Here is a 22831-nt window from a genome sequence, read left to right as displayed (position 1 = left end):
TCTTCTAGACTGAGCACTGAATCCCATTGGGTAGATAGAAAGCGTAACCTAAATAATCTATACAGAAGTCCCTTGAACCCCATAAGATTGGGTCCCTAATCCATGAACAATTGGAACTCATTTACAAAACTTTTCTTAAACATTACGTGACTATATTGTCTCGTACTATAGAATTAGAATTTATAATCCCTATTCCATGGTGAGATATCTTTGAGCTATAATGGATCTTAATTAAAACTATCTTTAAATAGGTTTTTTCCTCAAAAAGCATTTTATCAAAAAAAATCCGATTTAAATGAAAAAAATCCGATTTTGATTTTTTTTAAAAAAAATCATTGATTTTTATCCACCCTGATCTGAAAACAGGGTCCTCTCCCCCTCCCCTGTTTACCTCTTCCTGTTAATTTCCTTCTGAAGTCCTTGCAAGCTCCTCATTAGCATTTGACTCAGTGTGCTAATAGACTACATAATGGTCAGCTAGGGAGATAAGTGTCTCCCATCCTCAGGCCTTGGCTACACTCGCGGATTCACAGCGCTGCCGCGGCAGCGCTGTGAAGCGCGAGTGTAGTCGCGCCGCCAGCGCTGCAAGAGCTCTCTCGCAGCGCTGCAAGTACTCCACCTCTCCGGGGGGAACAGCTTGCAGTGCTGCGAGGGAGCGTGCAGCACTGCAGGCGCTGATTACACTGGCGCTTTACAGCGCTGCACTCGCTGCGCTCAGGGGGGGTGTTTTTTCACACCCCTGAGCGCAGCAAGTGCAGCGCTGTGAATTGCCAGTGTAGCCAAGGCCTCTGTCTAGAAAAGTTTGTCTCAAGGCATGCTAGCTACCTCTGAATGGCCTACCTTTTAACTACAAGGCCTTAAGAACATATTTTTCCAATAGATAGATGGATACACACACACACACACATCTTCTTACATATTATCCGCTCATACATTTGCAAAGATTGCGATGCCCAGTGTGACACAGGCTTTCAGAAAAAACCTTACATGACACTCTTTGGTGAATTAGAATGTAAATACCAGACTGAGAGGATCCCTGTGTTGTTAAGTGCTGAGGAATGTTGTTGCTGCAGCAGCATTGTCAGTGCTGCTAAGCTATTGCAGCTGCTCAGTGCTTCCATTCTTGGAGTCAGGGCCGGCTCTGGCTTTTTTGCTGCCCCAGGCAAAAAAGTCTTTTGCCGCCCCCCAGCAGGGAGCGCCGCAGGGAGGGCGGGGAGCCCGGCCGGGGCCCCGCTCTCCCCGACCGGCCGGAGCGCCGGGGGAGGGCGGCAAGCCCAGTCGCGGCCCCACTCTCGGGCCTGAGCGCCGCCCCCCTCCAGGTGCCGCCCCAAGCACATGCTTGGTAGGCTGGTGCCTGGAGCCGGCCCTGCTTGGAGTTCCGATGTTAGTTGCACGAGCAGAGAGAGCAGTCTGCTAATTCAGCAAACCTCAATGTTACTCATAATGATAGACCACAGGTATAGTTCAGCGACAAAGGCATTCGGCCCGGTTTAATGCCCTTAAGGCACAGTCCTAATGACTCGCACAACTTGCACAAGTACATTAACACGATTGTCCCGTGGCAAGGAGCAGTTCTGTCAGCAGCAGGAATCTTTGCTGTCCCTCAGCCACACAGAGGGTTAAGGCGAGGTACCCCACCATTTATAGACTGAGACAAGGGATAAACAACCTACATACCACATTATGTGTTTCCTGATATCTGTTTGTTACCTCCCCTTGTATCCTGCTCCTGATGTCTCAGACAAAACATCCCTATTCATTATTCTGTCAAACCAGCTTATTTTACAAGGGGTCAGTGAGTTCCTGTATCATCTGTTAAGAATCGGTTTACGCAGTTACTTGAGAACTCTTGATGTTCTTGTACCATCCTCTCCTGTCAGGAATGTGCTCACTTGGTTAGTCAATACTTAGTGTGTTGTTATTTTGCCAAGACCAGGCCTACTGTGGTTCACAGCCTTTGGTTCACACTGTTAGTTATGCCTAGAGCTCCAGCAAGGCCTGCACCCTGTAACCATTATGCACCCCATGTCCTCTGCCAGTTGGCACCAACAGGTCCTTGGGTCACAATATGACATAAACCAGCAGTAACACCTTCTTCCAGCCCCCCGACATGTGCTACATTACCTCACATTTTCAGCTACCTGACAAGGTGTAACCTATTCCTCCTGTGTGCATTGCTGCCTTCCTTTTTCTGGACCCTCAGTGTGTTATACTACCTTCAACTTGCAGCTAAATTCAGAGGTGATGTGTAAAGACAAGCAGGTGTGGGTCTAAACTGAATAAACATTTGTTTCCCCTACACCCAACACACCTCCCCTCCATACCAGCAGTTATACCTGAGGAAAGTTAAGAGAAATGCATTATCTTTGCTGGAGAGTCCTCTCCATGTTGGGAAACCCCATAGGACAGACAGGTGCCAGCTAGAGCATTCTTTGCAATGCTGTCCCAGTGAGACTGTACTGTCAGCAAGCAGAGGTAGAGATGCAGAGGGCCCCAGAGTTGTAAAGGCACAGGACCTCACATTAATTGCTCTGTGTCATGGTTACAGCATTAACTGCACCTGTGACCCCTCTTCTGGTCTCTCTCAAGTGCACCCCTTTAAGTGCTGGGGCCTAAGCCTTAACTCTTCTCAGTGTGGAAGCCCTCGATTCTCCCCCTCACAGACCCAGGTCCCTGAGCTATAAACATCCTTGTTCATCAACCGTGATTCCTCAGCAGCTCCAGCTGGGTTTGGCATCTGTTAAGAGACTTCCCTTCAGAAGCTGTCACCAGTAGATAAATGCAGTGACCCAGAGCAGCTTCTTCAAAAAAAAGTATTTATTATTTATTTATAGCATTCAGAGAATAGAGTTCGAACAACAAAAGGCCTACATGCAAATGGCTTACCTAAAGCTTAGCATTTCCCTCAGAGCCTCGGGAGGCCCAGCTCTTTAAGACCCATTCTGCAGAGTCTGTTTCCATGTGTCAGTCAGTTCTCCTTGAACAGTTTCCTAACAACCTAGTCTCTCCCCCAGACTCTGGATTTTTATCTAGAATTCTTTGTTTCAGGTGTGCAGGTCCCTCCTACCCCAGTCAGGGAGTTTGAGGCAGATTGGTCAAAGGGAATAGTTCAAAAGCGTTGGCACCTGTATTGTCAGTTAAGTTCCAGTGACTGGGTTATATAAAGCCACTAGTCTGCCTTCCTACAGACCTGCAGCAATCTTGTGCAGGAATTAATCCTTTGAACCGTCTACCAAACAGTGTAACACTCAAATAGAGGTACACAATAGTCATAAAACAAAATACAGCTATCTCCCATGTTCTTCACACTCTGTGAATCCACGTGGATTTGAAGGAAGGGGAAGCTGCCTTTTGTAGGCTAGAGTCCCGGTCCCTTCCGTGAGGCAACCTCCTTCTCACAAAAGTTTCCTGGCCCCTTGGTGTGTGTCTCTGTGGAATCACAATCCGGCCATGTGATCCTGGGAATCAAACATGCACCCTTTATATCCTTTTTCTTGGGTGCAATCCACTCTCTCTAATGCAGAGGAGAATGTTTCACCTTTCTTTGACGCGACCTGTTCTACCATATCCCCTTACGAGGTTCCAGGAGACTGTGTTTAGCACTAGATGAATTCAGTAAAGGAAATTGTATAGCATGCATCTTCTTTTGTTTTCCTCTCGCTCTCTTTTTTTTGTTTTACTGTCACAACAAATTATAATCTACATTTTATTTTCTTAACTTCATTCTTGTTTTCAATGAAAATTGAGTTAACTGCTCTGCTTTCACTTTGTTAGGTCAGGCACTGGTTTCAAAGGTCTGTACAGCTGCAGTTGGGCCCCAGAAGACCACATTTGCTAACTACGTGTTTACAAAGCCTAGCTATATATATACACTGCTGCTCTGTTAGGTTTTGTTGGCTTCTGCAATACAAGGCAGGCAGGCTAACTAGTGGGCTCCCAAATGATTTAAAGGGATACTACCCAATTCCTCTATTTTACGCTAGCCTGTGAAGTAAATTGGGATTACTTTTTTTATGGCAATTAAGGTTTCCAGTTGATTCTTTTTCAAAGAAAAAATGTAGTGATGAGACTAGCACTTAATGTTTGGATTTAAAGTTGCTGAACAGCAAATCCTACATTTTAGAGCAGTTTTGCAAAGAAATTTTTATACTTAACACTTGTGATTGGCCTGTGCATAGGTTTTAGTGAGACAGGAGGGTGCACAGAATTTCTCTCCGCTCCTACCTCCCGACACTTCAAACCTCCTACTTGAAAACCAGCCACCCAGGCAGATCCTCTGCTTAGAGAAGTCCCTACTCCTCCCTCCAACCTCCCCGATACTCAAATACCAGATCTCTCATCATTGTCTCAGCCCCTTCGTGCTGCATTGGGGAAACACGGGTTCTCTGAAATGTGACACTGTCATATGAAGTGAACTTCCTTCCACAACTGTGTCCCTCATCACTGAACCTCTAGGTCTTTTCTGTGTATTCCCTACTCTGTTCCCTTCTTACTCATGACCTCTGTTCTTTCCTCTCATCCAAACTCCTCCCTTCTCAGCGGCAGTGTGGTCTGTCCCGCCATGCAGTCATTTAAATCAAAGATGTGTGAGCACTGCTAATAAAACTTATATACCTGTTTTCTCTGGTCAGTGCTCTGTACCCGCTGCCTGTAACATATGCATAGAGGGCAACATGGCAGACCTGAGGACATAGCAGCCTACACAGCGCTTTCAGTCCATAGGAGGATGGACAGGCACAATGGTGATGGACGTCCTACTATGACAATTTGGGGACTATGTCTGTACATCATATGAATTCTTGTTGGTATTTGGGAAGTTATTCTTAGGAAATCTGCTGTGTCATGGAATGCCTCTGTGTATCCATTATTGCTGACAAGCCTGTAAGCTGGTCTCTGTCTGACTAGCGGCCATGGAGACTAGTTAACCTTAACAACTGTACTCTGACCAGTCAATAGATATGCTAAGGAGATTGGCTGGAGCTGGGAGAAGCCATTTCTAGCTTCTTGGGTTTGGAGAGTGGGAAAATTAGCAGCAGCAGCAGCACAAAGGAACTAGGTGATGGTGGTGGGATGTATGAACTCCAGGGCCTCACAGAGAAACTCAGGAAGCTTTGGATAGAAGGAGAGGGGGACAGTCGGGCATAGTTTTGTAGCTGGGATTTAGCTAGAAGACCATCCAGGGTCAGAGAAAATAAGCTGACTTAGAGGAGGAGAAGGAGGAGATGCTCCATGTTTCAGAAGTCAAGTCATGAGCTGCAGCAGAAACATCCCGGACAACACCCCCACAGGACCCAGACTCCAGCCCAAAGAATGCTCCAGAGTGGTGGTAATCTGAGGCAGAGAAATTTGTGCTGGGTTTATTGTTGTTGCAGAGGTCTGCATTTCTCGTTCTTTTAAAGAAAAAGCTATGGTGTTTTAGAACCCTGTGCAAAATCTTAATGTGTTTTATGTGTTACACCTATCGTATGCTCTTGAAGAGTTAACCTGTAGTCCCACAATACCCACATGGCTGGAGCAGAGCAGCAGTTCTATAGTGCCTTCCATCTTAATATCTCAATGTTTGAAGTCAGAAGAAGTAGCAGACGTTCAGTGCCTTTAGGATTTGGCTTTTGAAAGTGAAATATAAACAGACTGCTACAATATCCTTGTTTGAATAAGCAGCATTCTGTTTGACAGATTTCAGCACTGCCTGCTTTAGAGTAGATTTGATGGTGGATGCCATGACAAATTATAAAAGTTATAAACTATTGATAAACATCCTTTACTTTATTCTGTTCATCATTTTGTGCTTTGATTACAGCTAGCAAAAGACAAACCATGGATTCAGCAGTTTTGACTGAAAATAGCTTTCTTGATTTGCTGCACAGCAATATTGATCCATTGCATCTATACAGCCTCTTGGATACAAGGTTATCTGATGAAGATGAAGAAAGTGAACTTTCAACAGGTTAGTAATGCAATGAATTGTCCTGCTGGTTAGCCAGGTCGTTGGATGAAAGTAGAAGATGCCATTACTTGACAAGGGCACTTTATTGTGATGGAGCTAATCTAAATGTAGATATGGAATTCTGATGTGATGACTCTAAATAATGGGGTATCCACATCCAGATACAGTAGTTGGTTCCAGATACTATCCTGGGTTAAATTTGTGTACCTGAGTTACAACTCTGTCTGTTCACCTTGTAGTTTATAACACACTTCTTTACATGTTGCTCATAATGAGCACCTAATACCTTTGGCATTCATCTCATACAGCATAATTAAATGTTAAGTAAAAGCTTCCCTATGCCCTGTCCTGGTCAAGCTGGCAACTGGCAACCCCTCTGCAATTTCAGGCTGGTGTCTTTACTAAACAGAGACTTTAGCTGAGCCAGACTGAGTGAGGACAGACCACCACAAATGAAACCAGCAAATTAATTTCCTCTGGTGATCCAGGATTTGACCTTAAATCTTGAGGTAGATGACCAATGTACTAGCAGCTGTGGGGGATTTGGCCAGTTGCAGCATGATTTCTTAAACAAGGTTGGGAGGAGGCCATCTCTCTATGCATCTGGGGGTTCCCTTCCCAATTCCCAGGACAACTGGGTTGGAGGCTGTTTCCTGTCCATTCCCTGACCCTCAAACCCAATCCTACCTGAGGATGTCATTGTGATTGCAGTGGTAAATCTGCAGTAGTAGGCTGGTGGGCTACATACTTGTTGACCTCATGCAGTTTCCTGCCCTCACTGTACTCCTCCTCTGGGTTTCTCTGCGAGGGGAGGGGATCGGATCATCTGTAGCTCTGTTAATTTGGTGTCTTAGTATCTATGAGACCCAATGTATATTGAATGTTGAGACCGGACAAAGGCCTTCAGACCCCATGGGTGTTCTTTTAAACACCATTTACTATAAATTGATTCAGTGCCTTGTACTTAGACAGTAGCTAAATAGCTTTTTAAAAAATGTACAGAAAGTCCCAGCTCTTAGCAGAGGGGAGCATGATTCTACCCTGCCTTCACCTTTGTAGTCACTTTATGTGAGTGTAGCATGTTACCAAGTCAGAATGGTACAAAGCAGTGGAGAATCAGACTTCAGAATCTGAGTCATCTCATGCTTAATTATTGCTGGTCTGAGATCAGGGGCCCACATTTGCCCTCTGAACTCCCAACTATGACTGACGCCTGCAGGAATTTGTCTGTGCAGATGAGGCCTTGCTTATGCAAGCAAAGTCTGAAAGCAGGATGAGTTAAAGATTTGGTTGTCTTGATCAGCATCACTGACTTAATCAATTACTTTACTCCTGATTGTCACCAGTGTGAGCAGAAAATCAGGCCCAAATTTTAAGCAGTTTACTTAGATTTGTTAGCCCGATGTGGTTTCCGTTCCTGTGCAAGGAGTTGGCCTTGAGTCAGTTCCTAGTGAACCAGCATCTATCACAAAACCACCACAGAATGAATGCTTGAGAGAGAATTAATAATTCTGACTTTTTGACTTGTCCTGCCCCCTGAGTTTCTTTACCCTGGCCAAGGCATTCACTGACCTAATTATAACTTTTTTTTTATTCTAGACCCTGAAATTGATACCATCAACTATGATCAGTTCAGCAATTTGGATGTCTTTTATACAATGGAAAGCAATGAAAGTGTGGAAGAATCTCTCTTTTCAAATACAGGGGAAGCTTATTCTAGAATAGGTATGAGATTTTTTTTGGGGGGGGGGGTTGTTTTGGAGATAATTAGTCCAGTAAGGGGTTCTGCCCTGTAGAATCTTGAGTGCCTTTATGCTGTGCCACTTTATTTCAGACCCCTGACACCAGCAGCCTGGCCATAAGCAAAAAATCTTGGTTTCCGTCAGCCTAGTTACTCCTTGCAGGGGGACACCAACAGCCCTTCCAGTCCCAAATCACCCCAAATCCATCTTTCCTAAATTCTTACCTACCAGACACATGAAACCAGCCCCCCCCAGTGATCAGCTCACTCTGGCACCCATGCTCCACACGGGCTGAGCAACAGAGATCTGCTTGGGGTAAAAATAAACAGGCAGTTTATTTAATAGAAAAACCACAGACTCAAAGATGAGCTAGTAAGAGAGAGAGAATGCATATAGGTCACAGAAAATAAACACAAAGACGCAACCTCAGGCTTTACACTTCCATATTAGATAAAAATCCCTTTTCTAATACCAGTTACCCTATTGCCATTAAATCAGCTTATCTTATTTACAGTGAAGGAGCAGCAGATGGAGCTGGGGCTGTCCCTGTTGGCTCCTTGTGCACACGTATAGGGCCTGCCCCATATGGGAGAGGGCTGGGAGGCATAGGGTGCAGGTCCCATCTCTGCTCCCTGCAAAACCCCTGCAGCCAGGATTTAGCTGCTAGAATCTTGCTGTGGCCTCACTAAGCAGTAGTTTCCACAACAACACCCTTATAAAGTGACACCTGAGCGTGGTAAATTGCCCCAGCAACAAGTCAGTTTAATGAGGCACAATTAGCTATACCAGGATTTGAGCCTCACGCAGCACCATGTTCTGCAAACTCTCTGGCTTCACTACCAGAGAGAGGGAATTTTGACGTTTAAATCAACTCACAATTTATCCTTAAATCTGTATATATTTATTTATTAAATAAAAAAGACTATACAAAATGTATTCTGTAGCTTGTGGGAATTCTTGATTGGCTGTGCCTCACTTGCCTAGGCTGACAAGCCACCCTGATTTTGAACAGTTTCCTAGCAAACCCCCTAGCTAAGCAGGGATCCAGCATTTTGCAGTTTCCTGCTTAGAGACTCCCCCTCAGATTCCAGGTGAAAAATTCAGTTTCAAGCCTCCTTTTTAAATGGCTTCTTTTCCTCCCCCCATCCCCTAGCATGGTGAGTAATGATCATTCAGAAAGGGAGCAATTCCCTCTTCACTTGATAGCTGGGAAGTCTCATTGTCTTCCCATTAACTTTAATGGTCCACCATAGTCTTTTCTTGGGCTGGAAAATGGGGTGAGTACTTGAAGCTGGTTTCATTGTAAACAACTGGCTTGGAAGGTGACCCTGCTTGACTGCTTCACCACCCTGCTGTGAGGTGAGGTTGAGCAGATTCATAACCACAGTCTGTATACATATCTTGACCATCAAATTCAGAACATTACAAGTTTTCACAAAAGACTTTACTTAATATATGTATATAGTACAATAATACAGCATGCAATCCATTGATTTAACCTCTCTTTTTGGGGGGGCGGGGGAGTTAAACTTTCTGTTCTGTGTTTGGGGTGTCTGGACCCTGATTATCATAGGGGGGAAGTGGCACATCAGCTATGAATACTGTTATTTTTTCCTTGCTCTCTATACTGGTTCCTTACAAGTTATAATTTGATCACAGTAAATTAGTAATGCCTAACTTCAGTCTCATTTTGTTCAATATAGTTAGTATTTTAACAATTACATGATTAAGATCTAATGTTTTTCAATAAAGCCCACCCTGATACCCCCCCTAAAAATATTCAAAACACCTAGATCACCTAAAATTGCTATATTTCTTAAATATAAAAAGTATAAATTAGTTTAACCGTCACTGTTCATAAGATGTGCCACATCAAAGTGGCAATTCTGTGTCCCACGCTTTTTGTATTATTGATGCTAGATACATATATTGTAATGTGAATATATGTATGATTATTAACTGTCTCAATAAATATAAGTAATTAGGACCATTTCCTGCTCTCAATGAAAGCAATAAGAGTTTTCCATTGACTTGCTAAGAGCCGAATTGATCCCATAGGACCTGAACCACTGAAGTGAGTAGTCACTCATATGAGTGAAGCTTACTGGTATGAATAAGAGCTGTAGGACCAGACCCATAGAGTGTATGGCTGGGAACCCTAACTTACTGCTTTTCTAAAGTAGTAATGGGTCTTTCCAGTTTGAGTTTTATTAACACGTACATGTGAAATCCTTTTGCTTGACTCTTAGGTGACTTCTTCCCAATCACAGGAGTGAAAATTGCTTTAAGCAACACTAAATAACAGTCCTTCTATGAAATAAAAGAGGTGTCTATACACCCCACACACATGCGCACACACATTATACTAGCTAGTGTTATTTTAATCAGTTGTACATCTCATGAGCAAAATGGTCACCCTTAACTGCTGGATATGTTTTGGTTGGCAAGGAGAAAAAAAACTCCATTCATGATACTTTCCTGATCAACACTTCCTGTGTTAACTTCCTATTTCTAGCGCCCTGCACTTCCCAAACACTACATTTATTTAATAAATAAAACTAATGTACATTTCTTACTCTCCTTTCAGACCTTGGACTTTTGTACATGAGAATAATCTACAATAATTTGTTCTTAATTGTGTCATTTACCATACCATTGTGCTCTTTTTTCCCCTTCTTGTTAGCTGGATTAGCAGAATATGTGCTCAAAGATCAGCAGGAGAGACAGATGGAAGACATTTTTGGTAAGGTCTTAACACATGGGGCAAAGTTTAGATATGATTGCTCTCTATAAATACATCAGAGAGATAAATACCACGGAGGGAGAGTTATTTAAGTTAAGTGCCAATGTTGACACAGAACAAATGGATATAAACTGGCCATCAATAAGTTTTGGCTGGAAATTAGACAAAGATTTCTAACCATCAGAGGAGTAAAGTTATAGAACAGCCTTCCAAGTGGAGCAGTGGGGGCAAAAAACCTATCTGGCTTCAAGATTGAGCTTGATAAGTTTCTGGAGGTATCATGAGATGATTATGATAGTCCCTTCTGGTTGTTAAGTCTATGAGTCTAAATCAGTGGCAGAGCCAAGAGTAGAATCCTGGTTATCAGACTTTTGGTCCATCCATGGTAGTGTGGAGCAGCAGCCAAATGATTGGGACAATATTTACTTGCTTCCTATTAACACTTTTAAAAAGTTGCATGACTTATTTTTATCCCGCTTTGGTGCATTTTTGGCTTGGATTTTGCTCTTATTAGTTAATGGCAAAATTCTTGTTGACATCAGTGGAAACAAGATTGGGCCAATGGTTGGACTGAAGTATTTGTAGTTTAAATTAAAGAATGAACCTGGCAACATGTCAGTTCTGATAACACAAATGATTTCACTGAAAAGATCTTTATGACTCCTTGATGTGTTTTAAAATGGAACTAATTCTTTGGGATATAAAACTGAGGCACAGATTAAATGACTGGCCTGTGGTCACATGGCAAGTCTGTGGTTCAGCTGAAGGGAGAACCCAATAGTTGTGATTTCTAGTCTCCTCTGTTAGTCACTAGACCATTCTGAAGCACTTAAATTTAACAATTAGATTCCTTGGTGTGTGATGATCTTCTGCACTGTGGAAGTTCACCAAGGTGACCAAATCCGATTTCTGTGGATGTTGCATCCTTTGCAGATTTGGAGTACCCTTTACTGTACACATACACTCCCAATCTCTTATTTACAGAATTTATCCTGATTTCAGGACACTATGCATTTGGTGCTTGAAATTAGTTTTTAACTTTGCAGTATCCTTTGGGATCCTATTAATTCAGATTTGGCAGTAAGTTGTTTTTGTTTAACAGGAAAACTCATTTTGGATGAAACGTCCAATGAAACTACAGAGGGTTTTACAGAGATGAAGAAGCAAAAATGTCAGAAACGATGTAAGTGAAACAGCATTTGTGGCATTGCCAGGAGCAATTCACCTAGGGACCTGGAGTGATTTAAAGCTCCTTCCATGCAACCATAAACTACCTGCATGGCAGGGACATTTGTTTTTAAAGGAACACTGGTGCCCCTCTCATGCCAAATTCTTCATTAGCATAAGTAGCTGCAACTCTTCTGAATCCAGTGGAGCCGTGCCCACTTAAACCAGTGGTGACTTGTCCACTTAGGGTGACCAGATGTCCTGATTTTATAGGGACTGTCCCGATTTTTGGGTCTTTTTCTTATATAGACTCCTATTACTCTCCACCCCCTGTCCTGACTTTTCACCCTTGCTGTCTGGTCACCCTATGTCCACTCTTCCTCTGATGTGCATTAGAATCAATTAAAAGATGCTCCTTATTTTACTCTGATATTTTCAGTGATTTGTTGGCATGTAACGTGGCACTGTGAGCATGTTTTTAGCTTTTATAACTCCTAGCTTTGCTTTGCAGCAATGTGGCAATGTTTTAATTTTGCTTTCGATTAATTCTAGCTTAGTAAGTATCAACTGCATTATTCCTTTTTTACTAAAAAACAAACAAACCAATCAACCAATCACTCAGGGTTATTGATACAAAAATCTGCGCCCTATTCAAAAATGTAGGGTCAGAGTAAAATAACCCAGGCTACTCACTTTCATATTTAATATGCTAAAAACCTCCACTTCTGAGGTAATTTGAAGCTGCCTCAGAATTTCGAGGGAGACAAGGCAAGTGAGGTAATATCTTTTATTGGATCAGCTTCTGTTGGTGAGAGAGACAAGCATTCGAGCCACACAGAGCTCCTCCTCTTCAGGTCTGGGGAAGGTACTCTGAGCATCCCAGCTACATGCAAGGTGGAAAAGATTGTTAAGCGTAAGTAGATAGCCCATATTCTAAGGGACCAGAATTTCTAGTCTGCCACAGGTGGTTGGCTATAGCATGCACAAAACTCTGGTTATGCCTCTGCTAACTTCCCATCTTATTTAACATGCATAAATTAGGCTCCACTAACAGAAACCTTGAATTATCAAACTAGATTCAACCTACATCACGGATTATAAACTTTCTTATTTTTAGCATTCGTGAGCCCTGCAGAGAGTTACTCTGATGCTTCCAAGCCCAAAAGCAGGAGAACGGGTGAGTTATTGGCTGAAGGATTTTGAGTGTACCTTCTCTGTTGTTCTGATGTCCATAACACTATTGAGGTATTAAACAAAAGTACTGTAACTCCTGCATACGTGGGAAAGGTTGGATACACTAATAAGGTGACGTATCATTACAGTGGGTTTCTCTGGCTTAATGCTAAAGAATAGCACAGGTTGGGTTATGGTCATATTCTGCCCTTAATCCATACACCCAAATCTAATTGTTATTGTAACAAACCTATGGCCACCTAGATATATCAGTGGTCATAATACTGCACACCTTGGAAATGCCTCATGGCAGGGCAAAACTTGGATCCTGCTGTTCCAAAAGCACAGGCCTCCACTGTTTGAGTGAAACAGCAATTAGCAATTAGCAATAGAAAGCCTACGAGGCACAGTCAAGCATTTCTGATTCCATCTAGCAGAGGGAAGTACTGTGGTACTGTGGAAAACTGTGAAATATCTGTGTTATTTCTTATGAGTATTGTGCATATGTGTGTTTGATGTATTACTTGTTCTGGACTTGGATCAGAAGGGGAGGAACCAAGCAGAAAGGGCCATTCAGATAAGGAACATCCTAACAAACACAAAAATAGTCAGGTTATTAGCTGCGAAGAGGCAACTCCTCACTCAATCCTGGTTACTCAGCTCTTCTGCCAAGGCAGAGAACCTGGAGGTCAGAAGACACAGATTACTTAAAAGATCAGCCCTGCAGCTGTGGAGTGGTGGGTGGAGTTACTGGTTGCTTTAGGCTAACACAGACTGATCCAAGGCAGGATCTACAGAAAGCAGGTTGTAACTTGGTCCCCAAGAGAATGGGAGACACCAAGGCTAAGACCTGTCTATCTAGGAGCTTGTGTGGATGGCCAGGTGTAGGTAAGTCGCTTGGTTTAAAATCCATTGCTGTGAGCCCTTTTGCAAATAAACTACACCTTGTTTTGAAGAAGCTGCTTCTGTGTCACTGCAAACTGTCAATGCCCACAGACTCCCAAAGGGAAACTCTTGCAGGTACCAAGCCTCCAGGGTTTGCTAAATATCGCAGCAGGCCTGGGGGTGCAACCCAGAAGCCCAGTCAGAGAGTGGTAGGATTGCAGGATCCCCACCCCAGGAAGCATGGGCCTGGCACTTGAAAGGGATGCACTCAGACTGGGAAAGGGTCTCAGAAGGGCCAGCCACACACAAGGTAGCCCATCACAGTGTCAATTGGAGTTTTGTGAACAAAGCTAGGGTATTGTGCCACCCCTAATGTGGAAAATGCACTTGATAGACTGAAAAACTAAATAAAGCCCGTGGTGAATTGCTGCCTGCTATTTGTGGTTTATTCAGGTAGCACATTCCCTATCTGTACTGAAGCTCCAAGATCATGTTAAAATTGCCTGCGGATTAACCCACAGTATTGACTTTAAACCACCCACGCAATTTCTTTTTTATATCATGCATTTCTAAGGATGTATTTGTATTTCAGTAATGCTCACAATCAATCTCCGTCGAGGATGGGGGTGCTAAACATTATAGATGCACATAATGAAAAGATGGCCCTGGGTCCAGAGAGCTCACAGCCTGTGCAGTAGTGTGCAATCTGAGGCACAGTTGTAGAGCTAATACTTACATTTTGCAAAGTAGGACATAGTTTTGTGGCATTTATGGAGGTTGCTCAGATAGTGTCACTGTCTCCATCTTAACACATGCAGCAACGAGGGTGAAGGAACGAGTATGTACAGAAGGCAGCAGAGCTGTTGGGGATGTAAGAGCTAGTTGCCAGAAAAGAGGTGAGCACTTTGAAAATGCCTCGTAACTTCATTTTGCATTTGATAAAGTGAGAGTAACTGAGTAACCCTGGAAAGCCAAACATACCAGTCCTTTGAAAATTCAATATATATGCCAGCAATGAACGAGAGGGTTATATTTTCCCAAGTTCTAAATAAAATAGGAACACCTATTGCTATTACTTATTATTTATATATTTATTACACCTCTACCCCGATATAACGCGACCCGATATAACACGAATTCTGATATAACGTGGTAAAGTAGTGCTCCGGGGGAGGGGGGACTGCGCACTCCAGCGGATCAAAGCAAGTTCGATATAACGCGGTTTCACCTATAACACAGTAAGATTTTTTGGCTCCCGAGGACAGCGTTATATTGAGGTAGAGGTGTATTTACGGCTGAGATTACTACAAAGGAAATCCTAATGTATTGGTACCCTCACCATGAACTAAAGACTTGCCCAAACATACTGGAAGTGTTGGGATCAGCAAAACCAAAATGTACAGTACAGTAAGTGCTTGCTTAATGTTGTAGTTATGTTCCTGAAAAATGCAACTTTAAGCGAAATAATGTTAAGTGAATCTAATTTTCTCATAAGAATTAATGTAAATAGGGGGAGTTAGGTTCCAGGGAAATTTTTTTCACCAGACAAAAAACTATGTTTTATTTTTATATATACACAGCATATGTTTTAAACAAACAATTTAATACTGTATGCATCAATGATGATTGTGAAGCTTGGTTGAGGTGGTGGAGTCAGAGTTGGAAGAGGGTGGGATATTCCCCAGGGAATGCCTTACTGCTAAATAATGAACTAGCACTCAGCTGAGCCCTCAAGGGTTAACACATTGTTAATGTAGCCTCACACTCTACAAGGCAGCATGGAGGGGAGACAGCATGGCAGACAGAGACAGAGACACACACCCTGTGTGTGAGAGAGAGAGAGAGAGAGAGAGAGAGAGACGCATTGTCCCTTTAAGTACGCTGACCCCACTTTGAGTACATTGCCTTTTTAAATATATCAGGAAGTTGAGAGAGCAGCTGCGGCCAGCAAGCTCTCTCCCTCCTGAGCTCTGTTGTCTCTCCCCCTGCTCTATGGATGGGGTAAGCGGGGGGCAGGAGCAGGGGGGAGGGGGACACCCTGACATTAGCCCCCATCTCGCCCCCCCTCCCCCTCCCGCACAGCAAGCAGGAGGCTCCCAGGAGCAGCTCCAAGGCAGATGGCAGGAGCAGCACACGGCAGTGAGGGGAGGGACAGCTGAACTGCCCGGCAAATGATAGCCTGCTGGGCAGCTGCCGCACAGGGAACTTAGGGGAGCGAGGAGCTGAGGGGGGGGGCTGCTGGTCTACCCTGGTTCCAAGCCCTCCCACCCCCCAGCTAGCTCCAAGGGGCTGCTCTTCCTGCAAGCAGTGGACAAAGCAGGCAGCTGCCAAACAATGTTAAGGGAGCATTGCATAACCTTAAATGAGCACGTTCCCAGCAATGTAACAACGAAACAACCTTAATCCTGACGATTTTAAGTGAGGAGTTACTGTATTGTATCTGTGTCATTAGCAGATTATTTCAAAATAAACAAGGACAAATATTTCTTACATTTAAAACTCTTTCTCTGATTGCTTTAATGAGTCAGTGGTGCACATAGCAATACAGACTATCAAACTGTTTACTATGTACCATGCACAGAAAGGTCCTGATCCAAATACTGCATGCAGGACAGAGCACCTTTTCAAACCCTTATAAGTTATCAAGTTTGTATAATCAGGCAAGCATAAGAGGTGGTTTCATTTGTCTAAAGAAAGTTTGTCATTGTTTATGTGAAACTTTTCTAAGGAAGTTCGGCCATCCTTACTTCCCCAGTAAGACCTAGGCAGAGATCCAAGATGAGGGGCCTTATTGTATGCAGCTTCCTCAGTCTTGTACTGCACCGTATAAGGCAGTGGACCATGTCTGGGAAACTGAGCACAACAAGCTCTCGTATTGGCTCATTACCTCATATTTGGTAATAAATTTACACTGAGTCTGAATATTTACATGCCTGAAGCTATTTAGGAGGAGGACAGGCCAGGAACACTGAACGTGTTCTTTTAAACTAGTGAAGATGCTGCAGACTTTTCGACACACACACTGTATTCCTACGGCCATAGTAGCTGGCTGCTACAGGAAGTTCTGCTAAACACATCGGTACACTTCAGTGTTTGGATACCAGTTTTTTGGCAGCTCAAAACACTTTGCTGATTTGATGACTAGCAGATGACTTGTGTCTTATGCTGCAAGAGCTTCTGTGGTCTGTCTGACTTTTGTAAGAAACTAACATCCTTTAACGCTGTTTGCTTTTTAAAGTGGAGTCCCCCGGGTCTACAGTGAATGGCAGTTTTGTAGCGGTGCCTCTGAACAGCTCTCCAGCTAACTCCACCTCTTTGTCTCACCTGCACATGCAGTTTTCTGTTACCAGTATACATCCGACTGGAAAAAATGTTGTGATGCCCGGTATGTACAGTATAGCTACAGCTTTCTACCCCTACACAATAGAGAGAAAGCGTGAAACTCTTCACCCAAACCCTTCACTGTAGCATGCATCCATCTCCTTCACATCAGGACATGGTGGTGGGGCTTCTCTGTACCCCATACAGTTGCAAGGGGCTGCTGGGAGGCTGTTACCTCTCAGTGTGGGGCAGTAAAACTGGCTCCTCTTCATTCCTTGCTGATAGCATGTGCCACAGGATGGAGAGGCAGGGATTCCTCCTTACCCTCCTCCTCAGTTAGAAACTACTCTTCCTCTGCTCAGTCAAAGGGAAAGTGAGTGTGAAAATCCCCTTGAATGCAGCACTCCGAAACTGGTTGGTTAATTCATTCCATGGTGGTCAGTAAAATTAAAGGTCACTGTAAGAGCAGTGCTTCAACAGGTTTCTATCATTCATTTTGACTTTGGTTTTTCTGCCAGCGTCCCTGGGAAAGGCTTTGTAGACTCAGTTAGTTTTGCTGTGATTTGTACAACTGCTGTATTTGTCAAAATCTAATGAGCCAGGGAATGTTTGGAGTTACAGCTTTGAGTCTGGAGGCAACTGAGAACCTGACTTTAGGTAGCTGATATTAGTTAACACAGCACCAGCTCTACAGAAGCTCTACCTGCTGCAGAGCTGTGACCGGTGATCAAGTTACAAGCAGTGCATCATCAGAACACACTCTTGGGCTGATTCTGTCTGGAGGAGTAATGCTTCCTTGCTGCCGGTGCATGCAGCAGTGTGAGCGTAATCACATGGAAAGGCTGTGATAATGCATGAGTCTCCTAATCACTTTGAGGGCAACACAGCATCTCAGACTCCATAATGTATTCATTTACATACAGTAGCCTCATGCACATTAACCTGCAGTGCTACAAACCACACCAAGAGCGCCATCAGCCTTAATATTTTATGTAAACTGTAAATAGTATGTCTCTCTATGGGAGGCCTTTGGCAATGAACTCTTTAATCTTTATAGTACCCTATGAATTTTCAATAGGTTTTTGCCATTCTGAATGCTCCAGCTGAGAATGTGCATAAAGAACACCACTGAGAGCAGGAAGGGCTGTAGCCCACTATTAGGAATCGAGGTACTTAAAAATTGAGTAACTCTATTACTCTTAATTCCAGTGTCTTCTGGAAATTCCAACCCAGACTGTCTGCTTGTTGGTGCTAAAGGGATCCAAGTGATATCCAGCTTTGCAGTTCTTCCTCCGCAGATAATTAATTTGCCTGTAGGGAATGGTGCATCCAATATTATAATATATCCAGGTGAGTTATGCAGTAGTGTTTCAGCCATTTTTCAGAGACAGAAAGTAAAATCATTTCTACCAATAAAGCACCATAGATCTTCATCACATTTGTTTGTAGCTGTACAGAGAAAGCTATTAACTTGCTTTTTTTATTTCTAGTGTCCTCCTCCCCCACTGAAACGTTACAGATATCACCAGTTTTCCCCACAACCCTGGCTGGTAAGTGCAGGATGGCTTTTCTTCTGCCCAGTATCTCTGAAAGGGTAACAACATAGACAGTAGATTGTTTCTCTGTACACAGACACCAGTTTTTCCTGCACACTTTGCTCACGTTTTTCTTATAACAAATTACCTGCATTTGCTAATGTTGCTGACAGTCCTTTCCCTAACAGCTCAGTCTAATCCAGGGCACTAGGCAGAACTGTCTGTTTAGTCAAGTGTTAGAGCTATGGAGTCGTGTGTGTCCAGAAGTGGCCATATCCTTTGCATTACCCCCCGAAGTCCTGCACTTTAACCTTTCCAAAATGGTTATAGAATCATGCTTTAACGCTTATCCCATCACCATCAAGATCAGAAACTGTGTTGGTGCTTTATTCACTAACTGCTTTACTGGGCTGTACGTTAACTGGCAGTTAACATGGTCCAACAAAAACAACAGCAGCAACACAGAAAAGCCAGCCCTCTTTTACTAAAAGGTTTTTCTCCAAAGACTGATTGAAAAGTCAAACAACAGATACAGAAATTGGTTCATAATAAACAAAAGAAAGTCTGTAAATAGTTCCCAGCTGCAGTAGCAGTGTGCTCTCAGAAATTTTTCCCCTCATTGTTAGTTAGTCCAGGGAGCTCTGCTGTAAGTTTTTGGTTGTGTGTTTACTTCCAGGCTTTGGTGCCTAGAGGGTATCTCCATTGTTGACTGCTGCTATTGCTGCTTAGTTACAGTAGGTGTGGTTGCCCCCTAGTGGCTGTTTATACAGCTAAAAGCACCTAAGAGGAAGGTGAAATTTTTGAAGGTGACCCAGTGGATGGATCCATAAATACCTTCAGGTTTCTGTGGAAGTAATTGTAAAGGTTACACACAAATTTTTGTGGGCTCACCAATTGCACCCACTCATTTTTGTTAATTTACACAGCACATCAAAATAAATCAGGCATTTTCCATCCTAAGATGAGTCCTTGCCTTGAGCTTACAGTCCAACTGGAAAACATGCTGACCCAGGAGCAGAGAAGGAGGCAGCATGACAACTATTTATTTGCTTTCCCTCAATTTTGCTATTAACTTTTGCCTTATTTGCCTTATTACTACTTAATGCTTCTCTATATGCCTGGCTATAGACTCCCTTAGGTTTTCCATTCTCTTATTTTTATTTATTTGCTCGTGATCAGTCCTTTAACCCCTCCCATTCACTCACTGCTTCCTTCCAACCTTCCCCATAATTGTGTTTAATCCATTCCTGCATTCAGTTCCTACTCACTACCTAATCTTCTGCTTTATCCTTTCCTAGTCAGCCACCACACCTCCCTTCAACAGTGAACTCCATTCCCTTGCAGAAAATTGAGCTAGCTGAGGTTGGTTCTGATGTCTCGGGGCAGTTAAGGTGTTTCCTTGTGCTGCTGCCATAGTTCCTTGTCTCCTGGAAAGCAAAGCCCATTAATAGGCTACACCAGAAAGTGCTGGTGGGCTTTCTACTCTGTAGAGTCTCAAGGAACAGTCGCTAGTTTACCCCACTGTCCAGATGATGCAGCTAGAATTCCTGCCTCCCAACAGAAGATCTGCAGCCTCGTATAGTTTTCCATAGACTGATAGATGATAGGGCCAGAAATGACCATTGTGGTCATTTAGTCTGACATCTTGTATAATACAGGCCAGAGGACTTTCCTAAATTAATTCCTGTTTGAACTGGGGCAGATCTTTTAGAAAAACATCCAGTTTCAATTTCAAAATGGCCAGTGACAGAGAAGTGGTTCCCATGGTTAATTACCTTCACTGTTAATTTGTGCCTTATTTCGAGTCTGAATTTGTCTAGCTTCAATTGCCAGCCATTGGGTCTTTTTATACCTTTGTCTGCCACATTGAAGAACCCTCTGTTATGAAATATCTGCTCTCCATGAAGGTACTTATAGACTGTGATCAAATAACCCCTTATCTGTCTCTTTGTTAAGGTACTTAGATTGAAGTTACCCTCTGAAGCGATGGTAGGACTCACTAACATTACTAACATGACTCACATTAACGAACTGTTTGTGCATGTCAGCAGGGCCCACACAGATAGTTAGTGCACAGCAGGCTTCTGCAGGTTAGAGTCATACCCCAGTATGCAACAAACTACATGTTTGTGTAGACAAGCCCTACAGGTGATGTCAAAGGAAAGAATCTGGCAGTTGAGTTGGTAACTGGCAAACTCAGACTGATATGAGGGGTACAGCTCTGTTGGCTCCTGTAGGAAGACACCACTTCCCGTTGGATCTGAGTTTGTCCTAGGTGTCTATTCATGACCTCTGGGCAGAACTTCTGACACTGAGGCCTGGTCTACACTGGGGGCGAGGGGGAAATCGATCTAAGTTACGCAACTTCATCTACGTGAATAACGTAGCTGAAGTCAACGTACTTAGATCAACTTACCACGGTGTCCTCACTGTGGTGAGTCAACTGCTGCTGCTCCCCCGTCGACTCTGCTTGCGCCTCTTGCCGAGCTGGAGTACAGGAGTCAACGGGAGAGCGCTCGGGGGTCGATTTATTGCATCTAGACTAGATGCGATAAATCAATCCCCTCTGGATCGATCACTGCCCACCGATCCAGCGGGTAGTGTAGACATACCCTGAGATTAAAAGGCCTTCTGAGCCTTTACCAAAGCCCATGGTTAATGTGTATTCCAGAGAAGATGTTTCTTACAATATTGTATAACACCTCTACTGAAAAGGGATCAGTGGGAAAAGGTCCCTCTAGCTGTCCAATCTAACAGGAAAATACAGAATATTCTTAAATCATTTTAAAATGTACCCTTTACGTGTCTTTATTAGGGATTGTCTTTTCACAAATGTAAGCTATTTCTAGGCACTGACTCATTTGACAGGAATTTCTGTCCCACTCAGCTGTGTTCAATGTGACATCACAACTCAGAAAACACTGTAAGAAAGTATTGGGGTTCTTGGATGTACTCCTGGAATTTCCATCTGTTTTAATGGAGGCTCCAGTGTGCCTTTAGAGGCAGCATTTGACTCCCTGAATGGATAGTTTGTTTGATCATGTTGAAAGACTTGCTCAGAATTTTTGACTTAACTAAAACTATACTGTGGACATAGAGTCCTCCTTAGTATTTTGTCAGCTAACTCTTTGCTTTCATTTAGAGATGATACTGATAACAATTTCATTAACTGTATAAATAATTTGTCAAATGCATTATTTCAGCTCAAGTGGACTTGGCTGTCCAAAGCATTTTGGGGTCTCCTGACAAAAACACCTCCATTGGCCCATTTGCTTATATGCCAGAGACTGCAGCTGTGACTGATCTTACAGGTAGATACTACCCTATTTAAAAACCCCTATATCCCTACTTTATTATTATAATACTTTGTATGTATGACATAATGCAGAGTGAATCCCCCAACTGAATTTTCACAAGGATGTTACCTGTATATAATGCTCACCCTAAATACCTACCTACTCAATTCTAACTACAATTGTGTGATTACTCTGAAACTATTCCTTTTGATTACATAAATAAGTCTTACGTGTGAACATGAATCCATCCAAAATGCTGATATTTGAAAGGGATGGTGATGGGTCTCATGAACAGAGCTTTAATGTTTCTCCACGGCCTTGCTCCATGTAGGGTATTAGAACAGTCATGCTCTTCTGTAACATTGTAATAGCTACAATAATTAACCTCACCAAATGATGAATACTGACTGAAGTGTCTGCTTTATCTGCAGGATTTCCTTGTCTTTTGTCTGTCATACCTTAACATGATTTGCGTGCATTTTTATCACTGAAATAGACAAATATTTCCACCTTAAGTTAGGACATCAATTGTTATGTAGCAGGGTTCTACCCCATTTAACTAGTCACATTGCTGAAATTGGAAAAGTTAAATCAGTGAATGTTTAAGAGTCTGTTTCTCAAATTGATTACTTGTTTTCCTTCAGATGAAGAAGAAATGTCCAATGAGATATCACAAATTCCTGTTGTTCCTTCTGAACAAATTCTCAAAAGACCAAGTGAGTTTCAATCCCCTTTAACCTTAAATTGCTTTGCAAACTCTGTGGAAAACCAAAACATCAGTTTTTGCTCTCGAATAAGTTGTCTGTTGTGGGGAAAATGTCTTGTACAACAGTTGAGGAGCTGTTCAAAACTTTCTGAGTGGAATTCAGTCATTGCTATATTTTAGAAACTAAATGTTTTCTGAAAACTGCCAGGGGCCAGAATGTTGGTGCATTTAAAGAGCATTATAACTTACATATTTAAAACATCTAAAAGCTATGTTGAGTCCATATTTCCTTTCGAATACTTGATTCTTTAGCTCA

The 22831-nt window shown here is 42.9% G+C and overlaps 1 protein-coding gene across 1 annotated transcript in view; it reads left to right on the top strand.

The window, feature by feature from the left end:
- Positions 1-22831, top strand: part of CIITA (class II major histocompatibility complex transactivator) — a 62049-nt gene that overhangs the window by 20868 nt on the left and 18350 nt on the right. The window contains exons 4-14 of the mRNA XM_026650807.2: positions 5801-5947; positions 7547-7672; positions 10373-10432; positions 11535-11615; positions 12717-12776; positions 14443-14553; positions 16896-17042; positions 18188-18328; positions 18469-18528; positions 21717-21824; positions 22454-22525. Of these exons, the coding sequence (XP_026506592.1) occupies positions 5801-5947; positions 7547-7672; positions 10373-10432; positions 11535-11615; positions 12717-12776; positions 14443-14553; positions 16896-17042; positions 18188-18328; positions 18469-18528; positions 21717-21824; positions 22454-22525 (1113 nt within the window). The remainder of the gene's footprint in view (positions 1-5800; positions 5948-7546; positions 7673-10372; positions 10433-11534; positions 11616-12716; positions 12777-14442; positions 14554-16895; positions 17043-18187; positions 18329-18468; positions 18529-21716; positions 21825-22453; positions 22526-22831) is intronic.

This window comes from Terrapene carolina, unplaced genomic scaffold (genome assembly GCF_002925995.2).
Source record: "Terrapene carolina triunguis isolate 2854851 unplaced genomic scaffold, T_m_triunguis-2.0 Scaffold93, whole genome shotgun sequence".
Classification (NCBI taxonomy): domain Eukaryota; kingdom Metazoa; phylum Chordata; order Testudines; family Emydidae; genus Terrapene; species Terrapene triunguis.
The sequence above is the reverse complement of the archived record's forward strand: the minus strand, read 5'-3'. Positions and strand labels throughout refer to the sequence as shown.